The following is a 16,315-nucleotide window of genomic DNA, read 5'->3' on the forward strand; positions in this document are numbered from 1 at the left end:
TCCTCCCCTACGTTCGGCCGCATCGTTCTCTTATGACTCCTTCCTCGAATTTTCTGCTTTTCCCGTGCGGCCTACGCAACACCGGTGCAGCTACCGAGATATTTTACGTCAAATAAAAGACTCGTTTGCTAGCAGGCGCAGGCGAGCTGAAATGTTGCCGAAGTTGGAACGAATAAAAGGAATAAAATGCGTGAGATGAGGAAATGTTTATTTAGAGATTTCCTTGACAGGTTGACTTTTTTCTTTTTTCCTTCTGGCTTCAAATGTGCGTGACGCTCGCCCAAATCGCAATTTCGTTCGACTACGGGAAATGACGGAGAATCAGGATTTAATTCAAAAAGGATTCGGTCGGTCACGAAGAAATAAAAGAATTCGAAGGCAACAAGCGTGGACACCGCCTTCCGTAACGCGCTTCTTAATGGTGCATTAACCTTTGTCGGCCCTCGAAATAGCTCGCACGATTGCAATTAAGGTATCGATCGTAAATTCGCTCGCCCCCGAGAGAACAACTTGTAGCGACGCGAAACGAGCAGCTCGTAAGAACTCGCCCCCATCGTACGCTTTCTCCGCCTCGGAGCTGTCAGAAGCGGCGAGAGTCATTTTTACAAACCGCTAATTCGTTACCAACTTTTATCACTGCGCTCGTAATTGCATGCCGCTCCGACGGGCCTTCATTATGAACCTAAGCACCTTCAATGTTCATCGATCAATCCCGTAGCTTGTAATCTTTTCCGCATCGACACGTATGCGTTCGTTTTCCCATTATGACCCCTGATCAACGCGTCTTCTTTCATTCCTCACGCATTTCAAAAAAATTTATTCCAGCTTATATTTCACTTCGTAAAAAAGCGAGTGTAATTAAGTATTAGAAAATATGAAGATTTGTAATCGCAATTTTATTTCATTACAATTTCTATTATTTTTCAAAGATCGTCCATACACGCGAATAGATATTTCCCATAATTTATAAAATTTCTATAAAACATAAGTAGGAAATGGTTGTTAATTTCGTCGTCGGTTTCGTGTCGTATCGACTTCATCGCGATTTTATCATGGTTAATCACCGGCAATCTTGACGATTAACCCTTCCGCACTTGGAAGCGCGCGGGAGGATGAAAACGCGTCTCTCCCGTGCGAAGTACGACGAGGTGGGCAAGGGTTAATACCTCACCTCCATCCTTCCCGCCGAAATCATCGCGGAACGAGGCGTGAGAAAACGATTATACTCGGCAAGGCCGCTCTCTCTCGTCGAAGGGGCACCCGCCGATACATTATAATGCGTATTTATGCGTTCAATGTTGCACGCGTATGCGTCGCACGCGTGTGCGACTGGCGCGAGAAAGAGGAAAACAAAAGTATAGTCGGGAACAAGAGGAAGAGATAGAGAAAGCGCGATTGCGAGAGAGCGATAGAGGGAGAGAGAGAGAGAGAGAGAGAGAGAGAGAGAGAGAGAGAGAGCGAGGGAGGAAGAGGCGCGGATGCAGGACAGGCTGCAACTGCTCGGGGATGGGGGTGGATGCAACGCAGCGGGTGGAGGAGCGTCTTCCCCGAGAGCCTCGTAAAATGGAAATCAATTACATCTACACTTAACCACTTAAACTGGTTTCGCCACGGTCCTAAAGCCCGGTCCTCTCTCTCTCTCTCTCTCTCTCTCTCTCTCTCTCTCTCTCTTTCTTTTTCTCTTTCCCTCTCGTCGCGTGGGGATGAGCAATGCGCGTCGGTAGATGCACAGAGGGAACATTACACGCGGTGTCAAGAGAGAAGGGGGGAGAAAATGAGGGGAGGAAAGTATCGACGAGAGAGAAAGAGAGAGAGAGAGAGAGAGAGAGAGAGAGAGAGAGAGAGAGAGAGAGAGGTAGAAAGCGGGGAAGAGAAAGAAGAAATATGGGGGCATGTATAGCAGCCGGTGAGCATCGCTAGAGGCTTCACCCTCTTCTCCTTCTCTTTCTTCTCCTCCTCTTGCTCGTATTCTTCTTTTTCTTCTTTTTCTTCTTCTTCTTCTTCTTCTTCTTCTTTTCGTCTTCTTCTCCTGTTGCTCTTCGTTGGTCTGCGGCGAGCCGCAGATCATTCGTATCAACATAATTACAAGCTCGGGAGCCGCCTCTCTGTTTCTCTCACCTCGCTCCACCCATCACGACGTAACACACGATCGCTTTCGCGCCCCGGTGGAACCTCCGTTGTCTTCTTCTTCTTCTTCTTCGTCTTCTTCTTCTTCTTCTGCTCCTATCGCGTTTCTTCCGATCATGGATTCCTTCTACCTGATCGCTGCGTCCTCAGTCGCGACCTCAACAAGTCCTTAAAAGACTTTCTTGAGTACTCGTTGAATGTCTTTGGAGTACTAGGCAAACTCCCTGCATACAATTTAGATGTTTAATCTCGGGTTCTTTGTTTTTACGAATAAAAAAGTATAATTAAGCTATTCTTCATGCTTGAAGATTTTTTATTTTTTGTTTGTTAATTCCAAGATATATTGAAGTTATTATCTTTATAGAAATTTTTAAATAGCTTTGAAATCCTTTTTAATAAAAATAAATTTATTTCAGAGTTTAACACTTTGATAACTAATTGTTCTAGCTAATATACAATGATAAAATATAATATAAAATATAATGAGCGAAATGGAAAATATCAATGCGTATTATATATCACTGTCGCTTGCTTCCTTTTTTTTGATTGAATTACCTACCATGGCTGGGAGTGTTATCACATAAAAGACAATGTTTTTCGTTATTGGCATTTGATTTAATTACTTAACGTTCGTTTTAAAGAAAAATTAAAGAGAGTTTTGCGTCGACACAGTTGCGCTCGATCACGCGAAACAGTTATGGTGTAACGCCCAACGACACGACATGAAGCAACCATCGCCACGACAAAGAGGACTACGGCGATAGCGACATGCTCCTGGTGTTGAAACCGAAGGTTCGAGTGACAGAAAGAATAAGAAGGAGAAAGAGGGAAGGTGTTAGTCATGGAACGAACCGAGTCCTTAAAGCGGCCGCATCTGAGAATAATTGCTCGCTGACAGGCCGTGAAATGAATTTATTTAATTTCAGATAGGTATAACAGAATTACACGGTAGTTGGAAGTGCGATGAAGCCTGGGTGGCGTGGCGAGAATGTATACCGGGTGAGAAAAGGCTTGGTGACGAGACAGACCCGCGTTTGTACTCTAGAGTCGTCCGCGAAACGAATGCAAAAGGTACAAAACTCCAGTGAGTGGGCATAAAGAACGATATTGACACGCGTCCTTCCTCGTAAAAGGAATCAAACGAAAAGAAAGTAATCCAACTTGCTACTATTAATTTTTCTTGTGTGATATAACATGCCGTGCGTCAAATAAATGTTTAAAATCTGTTACATAGAACTCACACGTGTAATTAGTAATTAATTCTACCGAATTTTATCATAGGAGTTTCTTACAATAATCTTCTTTATAATAATGCTTTAATGTCTCTTTCTCTCTCTCTGTGTATATATGTGTGTGTGTGTGTGTGTGTGTGTGTGTGTGTGTGTGTGTGTGTGTGTGTTTTAAGGTTTGAATTAAAAAAAAAACATTTACAATCTCAATTAGGCGTTTCTTAATAACGATAAATAATTTATTTATAAACGATAAAATACAAATATAAATAAAGAAAAAAATAGATGGTTAAGAAACGCAAAAAGTACAGACGATTGAGTGATCGAAGCCGAAATTAATGAAAATTCATTTTATTTTCGTCGGGCTACATCGAAGAAATACGACGTTGAGCTACTCGCTACCATAAGAGGTTCCTTTATATACAAATTACACCGTCCTATGGTAAAACGCGCGTTTAATACTATCACGGTATATAATACAGTTACATTCTCTCTCTTTCACACATGCATTTATACACTCGCTTCTTTCTATATTCAACACAGCACGCATACACGCGCAATCAACGTTACAACAGATACTTATCCGTTCTAATGAGCGTAGAATTACTATTTACAAGTCGAGATCGAAAACCATAATACAAAGATCCGCGTACTCGGCGATCTTCTCTGATACTCGTAAATATCTATGATAAGATATTACGCGAACGCGGGGCGAAGCCCGCAATGCGGTCAAACATGTCCTATCGCTAAGCTGCATTTAACGGTGAGATATCGAAATTTACAACACTGTGACATCAATACAAATAAATTCGATTCTCGAGCATCCGAATGCTCGGATCTCGTGCATCTCCCAAGTTGTAGATATATCCCAATGTATGAATCGGTTGCTTCTTTCAGAATCACGTTTCTCACATTCAAATCTGTAATTTTTGAGATGCCAGATTCCGCGTATTTCGGATACTTTGAGCAGTCTAGCGTTGTTGATACGAAATTTTTAGCCGCCGCCGACACGTTCGCCCCGCACGTGATATTAATGAAAAACGACATGTATACATAGAATTACATTTATATATTATAAATATCTACGCGTTACACACATTGTCCGCGATTAACAGCCTGGAAACGCTAGAAATAGTTCTTTGGCTGCCTAGGTGTTACGGGGAAACATGAACGTTAAGAACACCGGACACGTTTAGTTCACAGTCACATGCACAGACGCACTGCGATCTATCGTTCTTCGTTGCTCCCTTATTACATATTATGCGATATAGGACTAAGTGACACCCATTGAGAATGTGAGCAATTGAGAAAAATCATAGACTTGAAGCTAATATTCTTCTTCAGAATGATCTAGCCTAAGAATGTATAAATAATATGCATTCATTTATTATTAACAATTATTAATAGTATTATTAACAAACACAACAAAATATAATTACAATAATATAACATAATAATAATAATTCTGAAAATTGATTAACAAAAAGAGCACATTTATGCCAAACGTTATTTCATATTAAAATGAATACATATAATTTAACATGTATAATTAATAAGACTCCAAAAGATTAAAAGAAAGTAGAATATTAGCTCAATGATGATAGATCTCGTTACTCTCATCTGCGGCATTGTAAATGTGTGATAACATATGTAATTTCCAATTTAATTAATAAGATTCACATCTTTCAGAAAGAGAAATAATATGTAAGTATTAATTACTTCAAATATATTTAACTAGAAAATTTAATTTTCTAGTTAATTTGAAGAATAATCATAAATATTCAAAGGAACATATAACAATATGTAAAACTCCATTCATATTAATGTATATCTATTGCACAGATTCATCAGTGTTTATTTTTTATTTGTGTATTAAATTTTATATAATGCTAAATCGATTCGAGATTTCGGACGAACGAAAAATTGATCAATCTTTTACTTTTAGTTACTTTCAATTAATCAATACGATTAATCAATAATCACCGCAATTGTGAATTTTTCCTTTGTTGATTCGAGATCTCGGATCGATTTCTAACATCGTGGACACAAATAATTCATGATCATTTCATCATCATTAAAATCTAATTCCATTTACGTTTTTTCACGGCTATAATAACTTAAAGTGCAACGAGGTGTCACTTACTTCTATATCGTCATCCATGCCATTAACCCGATTCGTCTATGACGATAACACGCGTATACGCGTATATACGCGCGCTATTGTATCCTTATGAGATAAAAACATCTCGAGACATCATAGATTCCAGTTCTGATGTTCGTGCTGATTCCACCTGATCACAGACAGAGGGAGAAGGAACGATGCTGCCGCAGTCGCCGAGTCGCCAACGTCAGCGGGGAACGCTAATTGGGGGAGGGCGGGCGTGTCCTCAGCGGCGGGGGTGTGCTGGCCGTCGGTGGATAGGGCACGTACCTCAGGCTGGTTGCGGTGGGGGGCGAGGACCGTCGCGAGATCATCGCGACGGGGGGTGGTGGTTGCCAGGGCCACGGTAGCGTCGTCGGATACGGGAAACCGGGGGTGGCTGCGACAGCAGCGGTGGGGTAGGGCGAGGGCGAGCCGGCTGCGCCCCTAGTGCCGTACAAGAGCGCTGTCGACGGCGACAGCCAGGCCGTCAACGCGTGTCCGCCGCTCTCGTGCTGTTGCTGTTGCTGTGCGGACGACTGGTGGTGTTGCTGCTGCTGCTGCTGCTGTTGCTGCTGAGCGCCCAGCGTCGCGGCTGCGGCAGCGGCCACCACGACCGGCGATGACATGGCGAGGTGCTCGTAAAGTCTCACTGGAGGTACGCCACATCTCACTAGTTGCTGCTCCATAAGCTCCATAGGATCTCTGAAATAATAAGGCCGGATGATACAGTTAGCGAGCGAAACAGACGAAAAATATATTCCAAGCAATAGAGCAGGTTTGTTCCAACCTTCTTCCAAATTGTGCGTATATCATAGAAAAGAATGTTTATTACTTTAATTTACTTTAATTAACGACATAATTTTTGTATTGTCTATAATTATTGAATTATATCGCGCCGCTCCGTCGGAAATTCGAAATATTTTCTCAGTTTTCTATGTATAAATGTATATTATAAATCGCGGTATTTATGAACGTAATATCAAAACGTAATTTTGCAGCGGAAATTAAGTAAGAGAGAAAATCTTAATCGCGAGCGCGTGCGCGCACGTCGTTAATAATATTAATGGAGTAATCGAATAGGCAGCTTGGATAAAAGATTTATTCATAAGATCTGGCACACAAATCGTCTGGGAATCAGCGCTCGCTCGGTACCAGGATTATTAGACGAGGGAACGAACGAGCGGCGGCCGCGCGCAATCGTGCGGCCGAGAGGTCGCGATCCTGCGCGCGGCGAATCGACCGAAACGGCAAAGATCGGCGGCGGGACGAGCAAATAAATCGTGCCTGAAGCCGCGGGAACGCGAGACAGAGCGAGATAAAATCATCCGTCCTTAAGGCGAGAGAGGCGGCTCTCGCCGGCCGGCTGATTAATCGATCGACGTTATCGGCATTAATAGCACTTAAAAGAGAGTAAATCAATGAGATTCCTTCACGGACGCGGAGTCGACAAAGAGACAAGACAGAGAGAGAATGGCGGGTAATTAAGACGAGCTTTTCTCTTACAGAAGAGAAACGTACGTGCGCGAGGAGAGGAGGAGGAGAAACGAGGATCGCGAGAACCTCTTTCTCCCCCAAAGCAACGAGCGTGATGGATGATTTCGTGCGTTAGGCACGGGCTTAATTAGGGTTAATTACGCGCGATTGTGCGCGGACGCGCCTTCGTTGCTTCGTTACTATTGCGGCAGAAACGCTAACGAGCGGATTATTGGCCGATCACGGATGGCCGAACGCGTCGCGAATGGCGAGAGGGGTCACCTCTGCGTCTCTCCTGCCCTTCTTCCCTTCTCTCTCTCTCTCTCTCTCTCTCTCTCTCTCTCTCTCTCTCTCTCTCCTCCTTATTATGCTGACGATAATTAACGACGAAGTCTCATTGCGCGCGGAATCACGGCGAGTCACTTCCTACTTTCGTGATTACGCGCGGAAGCGGCGTGTGGAGACACGCCGATTATCGGCCAGTCCATCTCGATTATTGAGACTTCATTACGATATCGCGAATCCGAGACGCGAGGCGGCGCTTCGTAATTACTTTCGATTTCAAGCCCGACGAGGTAAGACCGATCGCATAAAGCGGGCCGAAGGAGCGCGGATTAGAATGCTTGATGAATTCCCGACGTGGCCCGAAGGAGCCCCAGCCGTTTCCTGCCGTTTAAAGCGAACGAGTCGAATCGGTTTAACGCTAAGGAGTTGTTCATTTTGTTCGATTAGCAAATTTCGAATCAATATTCCGCTTCGTTACTTGAATTTTACACTTGTTTGATTTCCCGACTGGCTATGACATTCCCCGAATCTTGTCTTCCCTTCAGCCAGCGTAAATCCACAGAACTTGAGACGAACTAGATGTTTTTAATCTCATTATAATATTCAGTATAATTTTTAATTTTAAGATCTTTCTGATGTTGGTCGTGAATGAAATGAATAATTCAATAATACATTTGGATGATTTTAAGAAAGATATAAAAAGAGTATATCAAGTGTCATGAACATCCAATGTCGTCAGTTCATAACAATCAACTTGACGAATATTTTATTGAAGAAAGAGATATCGTATTCTTCCTGTTAAAATCAGCTTTTCATAATCCGTAAAACAAGGAATTCATTCTTAATATCCTGCCAGATTTTATAATTCGTCACGAATCTCGTTGTCTGATCTTGGGAACTTAAGACGCAGCGTCGATGGATGTGTGGCTGCCGGTTCTTCGTGCTTCTCGGAAGTCAAGTGGTTGAGAGACAACTTGATATTAGTATCTTGGCAGATAATTTGGGCACGGGCCGCCCACGAATGATACCTCTTATCGATCATCCAGTTCCGCGAACCGGCAGCCGTCGAGATAGTCAAAGATTACCCCTCGTACGCCCATGACGTTCGATAACTCGGCATTTTCGTGCATGAAATAATTTAGGGGCGTGCATAATAAAAAAGATTTCGGGGATATGTTTGTTCCCGTCCCTGTTTCTGGATCTTGTCTTTGATTCGCAGACGATATAAAAAATGCAACAATAGACTCATTGTCTCGTGGAAAATTATTTAAAGGGTAGAAAGATGAGAATTATTTAAAGATTAGAAGAGAAAGATTAGCGGCCTTCGTAGAAAAGTGTGAATTAGCCTTGTTACACCACGGGTTCACGAACGATATTCGGCGCGATGAAACACTTCATCATCTCGACCGACGTCGCTGGGACCATACAATTCAATCCCGACCGACACTCATAATGATTCTGTCTCCATGGACCAGAACCGGGGGCTGACTCTCGCGGGTCTAGTTACCCCTGGGGGTCATCGGGGCGAGCGACACTTAGTCAAGGAGAGAAGGGTCAGCCTTCGTTCGGTAGTTGCGAGCCGGCACGTCGACGACGAGAGCCTCGGCTCGTAAAATCGTAAAACTGTGGTGTGAGGGCGAGACAAAATCACCGTGACTGCGCGAGAACTCAGCGCACGAAAAATAAGAGAGTCGCGAGAAATGAAGTCTGCTGAACGAGAAACTCGATCGCAATGATTCCAGTTTCCTTTTTTAAATTTTATATTTTTACTGAAATTATCAGTAAAGTCGAAATAATTTCAAGAAATTTTCTAAAGACATTAGATTAGGCTAAGACACTAATAAATCGTGTAAGCATGTTTTTAAAAGAGTAATCGTGCGAGGAAAAACTACTATTAGTAGATGTGTCATGCTGATGCGCTTTTTTATCTTTTAACATCGTTGCAGAAAACTCGATCTGACTTAAGAATCACTGGCGCACAATACAACGGCTAACAGCTTCACATCCGGTGCCTGCAATATTCCATATCGCGTGCGTAGTATTGACACCCGATCGAATCGAGAGACGAGTATCGAGTGAGGAAGCGAGACGGCGAAGAGCAAATCAACTCGGACCAAAAGACCCACTCGCGAGCCAGTCTGAGGAGCGCGACGAATATGAAGCGGGGGTGGATGAGGGAACACGGTGGCTGCAGGAGCAGGCAGACGGGACGTAGAAAGGCCTCGGGAACAATGGGTCCGGTGTGCAGTTCGCGTCTCGGTTACCGCTCGACCGTACCGCTTAGCACGTAACACGACACCCGAGGAGGCGCACGAGCGTACACACACACACACACACACACACACACACACACACACACACACACAGACACACATACACACACACACGCGCGCGCGTACTATAGAGTCAAACACACATGACATACGTACGCACGCGATGGTACGGACGCCTGAAAATAAGCTTTGAAAGAGGAAGAAGCTGTGTGGAAAAGGAAGGAGCCCGGCCCCAAAGGGTGAAACCGGCGACGGGGGAGCAAGGGAGGGATTAGGGAGGGGGGGGGGGGCCTGGGGCTAATCGCCGTCCACTCGGACGTGCCGGACCACACACCGGCGCGTCCGTCCGCGGCCATTCCTCTTCTCGTTCTCGTGAAATATCGCTGTCAAGGGCCCGAACTCTATTAGCCAAGTTCCGCGAGTTCTTGCTCGGATACTTGCCTCGGTATCGATTCGCTCGGATCGATCGTGATCCGAGATCTTGCGGATAGCAGACTCGCGCGGAGGAGAGTAGGGCAGGACGAGCGAGCCGGTGATTTAGGCGGATCCCGAACGTGAATCTCGATCGCGATTACGCGAAACGCAGCTTGCAAGTCTTAAATCTACGAAAGTGTTAGGACTTCGCGAAGCGGTCCTAATAGTCCCGACGTGTGATTTAAGTGTGTATTAAGAAATTTTACGTAACAGAGAAGAAAAAAATCAATGCTCGCTTTAAAATAGTAACGTTAATGTGCCAATGAGAGGCAACCGATTCTCATTGAGCATTCGTTCGTTGTATAATTTTAATATCGAAAGTTCTTGATCTCAATTCGCTAGTAAAATTATAGCTTTCTCACAAAGCTTTGTCAAAGTTGTCGGATAAACGGAGGCAGAAGATGCATATCCAAGACGTAGAAGACGTTACGCGCGCTATCATCATCCGCCAGCGGCGCGCTATCTCTCTTAGTCTCGAAAATAGCTTAATCACACGGGACTCGCTGAAAAATCCAGAAATCAAATTACAACGTTCGTACGTGAAGAGGAACAGGTAGGCAGTCCCCGTCGCGTACACATACAGGGAGGGGGGGGGGGGGAGGGGGCTCACGCTATCGCGCGTTCGTGTACGTGCATACGCAAAACGGAAATGACGCAGCGCGCCGGCAATGCGGTCTCCTGTGCATTAAGGCCCAGGCTGCAATTCACGGAGTGTGCTAGCGCTGCGCCTCTCCCCGGCCTTGAATTATATCCTTAATGTTTTCATAAAGCTTCCTTATGTACAGACAATAAAAGCCCTAATTACAGTCGTTCGCCGGGCGAGAGAGAGCGGCCTCCGGGGCCGGCCGCCTATTACTATTCGCGCTATGCCGGGGCTCCCGTAATTGTTACACCGCGATAAATATTCCTCATCGATCTGACGAGTCTGCGTTTTCCCCCCGTAATGGCGCGGTTACGGTCGAAACGTTCTAATTAGAGGCCACTGCCGTTACCCATTAAAATGTCCATGACGTTCTCGCGGCTACACCCCTCGAGTGCCGCCGTCCAGAAAAGAGAGAGAAAGAAAGAGAGACCAGTCTATAAATTAAAAAAAAAAAATTAAAAAAGTTAAAAAAAAAACTTCCGGCACGGTGGATTCAAATTTTTTCCCGGCTACGCCGTCACAGCGTTCGTGCTCGGATAAATTATAAAAGTGATCGCCGCTCGAAAAAAAGAAAGAGAGAACCCACTCGCTCCTTCACAAACTCGATGACAGGTTAAGCGTTGAAGAAATCTCAAGTTGTTCCTCGAAAACGTAGGAATAAAAGTACGGCTCGAAAAATATAAATATATTTCTTCTTTCTTATGATTCTCTTGAATTTTAATAATCTTGCCATGAATCATCGAATATGAGTCATTTCATTTGTAGAAAAATTTTTACTAGAAAGATTAGGAAGCATTAAATATTTAAAATTCTTAATTCAGAAAAGTTTTTTAAAAATATAGTCGGGAATATTATATATTCATCAAATTAATGTACCTGACGAATGTTTATTAATTGATTCACAGAATCGCAGAAACGTTGGAATTGGATGAGGTAGCAGACGGCTTTAACCGCCGAAGAAGAAACATTTCCTGGGCATAGCAAGGCAATAAAACATTTTTTACTCGTAATATCGTATGCGTAGCGTCCGCTCTATCGGGAAGGAAAAAGAAAGAATTTACTCTCCGTGGAGAGTTAATTGGAGCAAAACTGATGGCTTTTAGCGGCTTTTAATGGCCGCATCCGTAATTTTCGAACGTATCTGTTCCTCGTTCCTCGAAACCGCTCTGACAAGGAAATATGGTATATTCTCGCATGACTTAATGTCCCGTAATTTCTCGGGGGGCCCTTTTCTCGTCGTCCGAGGGCCCGCGGTGCCCTCGGTCAAGTGCTGCATGGGCATCGCGGAGAGGGTCGCTCTTTTCGGGAAACGAAATCCGCCGTTCTTTCTCACGCGAACCTCCTTAAATCCCCCGGACGTCGCGCTGGGTGGCGTCTAGCACAGACGCGAAGCCGTCCTTGCTCCTCGCTCTTTACTCATAGCTCTATCGCGTGATAGAACCTCGAACGTAATTTAATTAACGATCCAATTACACGCGGGCCGCACCTCTCTCGTCTCGTCTCGTCTCCGCCGCGAGAATCGTGCACATTTACACTGATAATTCGCACATAATATTTGCAACGCCTGCTCCGTAAGCGCGTGCAAATAATAAAATTACGCCCGGCCAGCATAAGAATGCAATTATTTATACGCGCCGGTGATCGCCGCCGAGCCGATGTTAATTGCCCGGAATCGCTACCTGTGATTACATCGCGCATGAAGATTATCCTCGGTTAGTTACAGCAGGTAGCTCCGAATTAAAATAAGGTCCTGATTTTCAGCGAACGCTCGAGTACGTGCGATGAAATTTAACTCTTATCTTTCAGCATTGATCACGTAAGGCGGCCTAAAGCGAGGATCTAAATTTCTCTTGAGATCTTCGTTTTATATTTCAACATTACCAACACTGAGGAACAAACATAAGATTATATTAAAATGGAGAACGGATGGTAAACGGTAATATAATAATAATTAATCATCACAGGTACTTGATTCGCGTAGTTAACGTACTTCGCGCTTCTCGATACTTTATTATTTTATCTTAATTGATCATCTTTTTGATAACTAGTCGATAAATTCCGAAAAATCGTGCGCGGCGCGCTCAGGCGACGTAAAATAGCTCGCGATATTAAAGCGCGGAGAATTCCGTTGAATGGAAAGAGCCTGTTATTCTCCGCCTACCCTGGGGCTGACACAGGGCATTAGGTAAGTGGTAGATAATGATAGGTTACACCCCGCTGATGGCCGAAGGTAGTTCATCGAATGCTGCGGTTTGGCTCATCTCGGTTCCTCTCGCACGCATCCAACGGACACTATCAAGCTCTCGTGGAATGCCTTACCGTTTTGGTGATACCAAAAGTCGCGATTCTAGAAGTCAGGGAATCGGCTCGGGACGAACGAACTTCAAACGAATTAAATAGTGTTCGAATTTTATTTTGCTGAAAATTTTGATAACGATTAGGTGCAAAAAGAATTTACAGATATTTTCTTCGAATTAAAAGTCAGTAGCGGTATTAAACTTACTTATCTAAATGTTTAAAACGATTAATCTAACTTTTATTTTCTCGACCATAAAATTAATCTTTTTATATCCGTGTCTTTATTACAGCAAAAAATCAATCATTAAGCTAAGTTTATAATGACTAAAAAATTTTCGAAAAGTATCTCCTGATAATGTATGTGTCTCGTTGGCGCTCGTGAACCGATGTTTCTCTTTTCCTCTTCTCTATGAAAAAAAGGTCGGAAATCTTTAAATTCAGAGAAAAAAGGAGTGGAAATGAGAAAGCTACATTGGAATTATTGAGAGATTTACGACCTCTGGTCATAATATCAACAGCGAGCTGTCGTCGCTACACGAATCTTGAATGAGATTCCGTGATGACGGAACATAAACAGAAACGAAAAGCGAAACGCATGAAGAAGAAGAAGAACAACTTGCAGGCGTATTGGATGTCTTTGCGAACGACGAAGATTTCGACAAAGAAAGAAACCAACAACGGGAAGACGAAGTTCGGAGCTAAAAAAGTCTCGCGGATTCTTCCTTCGACGTGGAATGCTGTTAAGGGAGAATATTAGAAGGTAGATGAAAAGGAGAGGAAAAAAAGTGCAGAGGAAAGAAGAAGCGGGGGCAGAAGCCGGCAGAAAGAGACACCAAAGGGGAGGAGAAGAAGGAGGGAGAGGAGGAGGAGGCAAAGGGTACAACGCGAATTGAGGAGAGGCAAAGAAAAGAATTGCAGAAAAGGAGAACGGGGCTGGAGAAGACAGAAGATAAAAAAGAGAGAGAAAGAGAGATGGAGCGAGCGAGGTGAAGCGAAGTGCGGCGAGGGGGGGGGGGGGGCAAACGGGTAGAGAGCGAGTGTAACAGCGAAGAAATTAATAGCCATAAAATATGAATAGAAATTAGCAGGTTCGGGGTGGCGTGACGCGTTTGCTCGCTCATTTCCTTTCGGCGCGTTGAAAAACAACAAGACAACACAAAATACGGTCGAGCCTGTAATTTACCCGGCTGCCGCCGAGCGGGCCGACGCGCGATCGCCGCCGCGTCGAGCGGAGCGAGTGCGCGCACACTTGTGCACCTGTACACGTGAACGTACACGCACAACCGAGCGAACACCCACATAGAAAGATGCGAGAGACGTGTTAACGCCGAGAAGTCGGAGCTCTAGATGTGAGTAGAAACGCTGCTTACATGTACGAGGATGTGCGCGCACGTGTGTACGCGCGAGGGGGTGAGGAGGAGGGTCCGTCGGTGGTGCTCGCAAGCTCGGGCCATCATCGTCGTCGCACAGTAGGTATGGTAGGTAATGATCCGGTAATGACCCTGACGCCTCGGATGGCCGGCTGATACACGGCTGGTGCACGGCTGGTGTGCGTGCATACGTGTATACGTGTGTGTACGTTACGTGTGTGCACGTGTGTACGTGAGTCGGAGAGCCTTCTCTCTCCCTGCGCCGTCTCCTCCCTCCACCATCCCTCCTGCTCCTCTTTCTTCTTCCCGCGGGTATCCCCGGCCGGGCCTAAAGCCCCGATGATGCACGGCGAGACCTTTGTTTTTGCGTTTTAAACGGCGGTTATTAGCTCCGTAGCGCAGCCACGGCCACTGATGCTGTGCCTCTCCCGGCACCTCCCGTGCCTTCCTCCCTCCAGCTCTTTCTGCTCTTCTCTTCTTCTATCTCTTCTTCCGTGGAGAATTTTCTTCATCCTTGTCCGTCGACGTGCCCCGCGACTCGCTCTGTCCGTCTCCCTCTGGCACTTTGATAATGCGGCCCGCTAATGGGCCAGCAAGGAGACTGGCGGTATCGGTCGAAGGTGTCTGCGTTGCCGGGGTTGATGCTGGTAGTTGTGTCGAGGAGGAGGAGAAGGAGGAGAAAGAGTGAGGAGGAAAGACAGAGGGAAGGTGCGAGCTGCGAAGAAGAGACAGACCGAGCGAGACGGAAAAGATAGAGAGACTTCGAGAGGAGAGGAGAGGCAGAGGGGGAGGAAGAGGGCCAGAGCGGCAGCGGTAATGACAGGCCGTCCGCTCTCGAAGCTAATATAGATGAATGCCCTGCCCTTCTCTTGCCCTCCGGAACCAGGGGAACTTGGAATCGCTCTCTTTCTCCCGCGTTACCACCCGTTTCTTTCTTTGAGACGCTTCCACGACGAACCGCGAGCCCAAACGACCGGGGCTGAAACTGCGACTGGCGCGCAGAACTGCGAATAGTGAAATGTAGAATCGAAATGTACGAGATGCGCCGGCAAATGTCTCCTAACTACAAAGCGTAACAAAATAGAATCAAATGTAATGAACAATCGAAGTTCAAGATCTCGACCAATATACGTTTATGTTCAGAATTGACTTTTCGATGAACCGTCTTAAAGATTCCTCGGTGTGAAAGATTCCTTCGATGTGAAGTCTTAACGCAGAATTTTCATTAGAAAAATGTATAAAAATTTTTTATAATTTGCACTTTTGATAAGTCCACGGACTTATAAAAATATAAGTGGGAAAGAATCGCACGCGGTATGTTACCGCGCGTTTTAGAATTTTTCCGAGTGAACACAACACGATTTTAAATACCATCGTTCCAGGCAACACTGGTGTAACATCACTCAACTTCGGAGTCTACTTTCGCCGGAGACCTTAACGACTTTACCTAGACCTGAACCATCAATCTGTACCGCGAAGCGGCGCCTCTCAGCCGCCATCGCGCTTTCGCACGGGCAGCCGCGGTTCCGGCGGAGCCTCGGCTCGGCTGCTGATGTTTTCACGTGACGTTGACGGCGACGCCGTGCGCGCGCGAACACACATACGCCGGCGAGGAGGGCCGAGCACGGAGCGCGAGGAGGGAAGGCAGAGCGAAGGGGGAAAGAGGGAGAGAAAGAAAGAGGGCCGGAGGGGCATCTATCTATCAGCGCCGGCGTGAAGTGGGCGGGTGCATGCGCCGTATTGCTCCGTACGGCCGCTCTCTCATTAACTCCGGACACCGCCGAAGCGGCGCATCCGTGTACGGCTAACGTGGAGGGCGACTGCCGGCGTTCCTCGTCGAGGCGGCCGGGGCCTTCTCGATCTTCGCGGCCGTACGTGCTCATCTGCGGGAGCAAGCGCGGCAATGACTGGTGTCATCGGCTGGATGGTGAACGCGAAAACGCGCGCGCGAGTTCTCCATCGTAATCTCCGACGTACGCAACGCGTCTCACAATTCCTCT

General features: G+C 45.6%; 1 protein-coding gene across 2 annotated transcripts in view; it reads right to left on the reverse strand.

Annotated features, from left to right (window-relative positions):
- Nucleotides 1-3,691: 3,691 nt before the first annotated feature.
- The window catches only part of LOC105432025 (uncharacterized), a 53,786-nt gene continuing 41,162 nt past the window's right edge, over nucleotides 3,692-16,315 (reverse strand). For both annotated transcript variants that reach the window (XM_011646606.3, XM_089070901.1), the window contains exon 6: nucleotides 3,692-6,201. In XM_011646606.3, the coding sequence (XP_011644908.2) occupies nucleotides 5,718-6,201 (484 nt within the window). In that variant the 3' untranslated portion in view covers nucleotides 3,692-5,717. The remainder of the gene's footprint in view (nucleotides 6,202-16,315) is intronic.

Source organism: Pogonomyrmex barbatus, unplaced genomic scaffold (assembly GCF_055798465.1).
Source record: "Pogonomyrmex barbatus isolate J1 unplaced genomic scaffold, ASM5579846v1 scaffold11, whole genome shotgun sequence".
Taxonomy (NCBI): Eukaryota; Metazoa; Arthropoda; class Insecta; order Hymenoptera; family Formicidae; genus Pogonomyrmex; species Pogonomyrmex barbatus.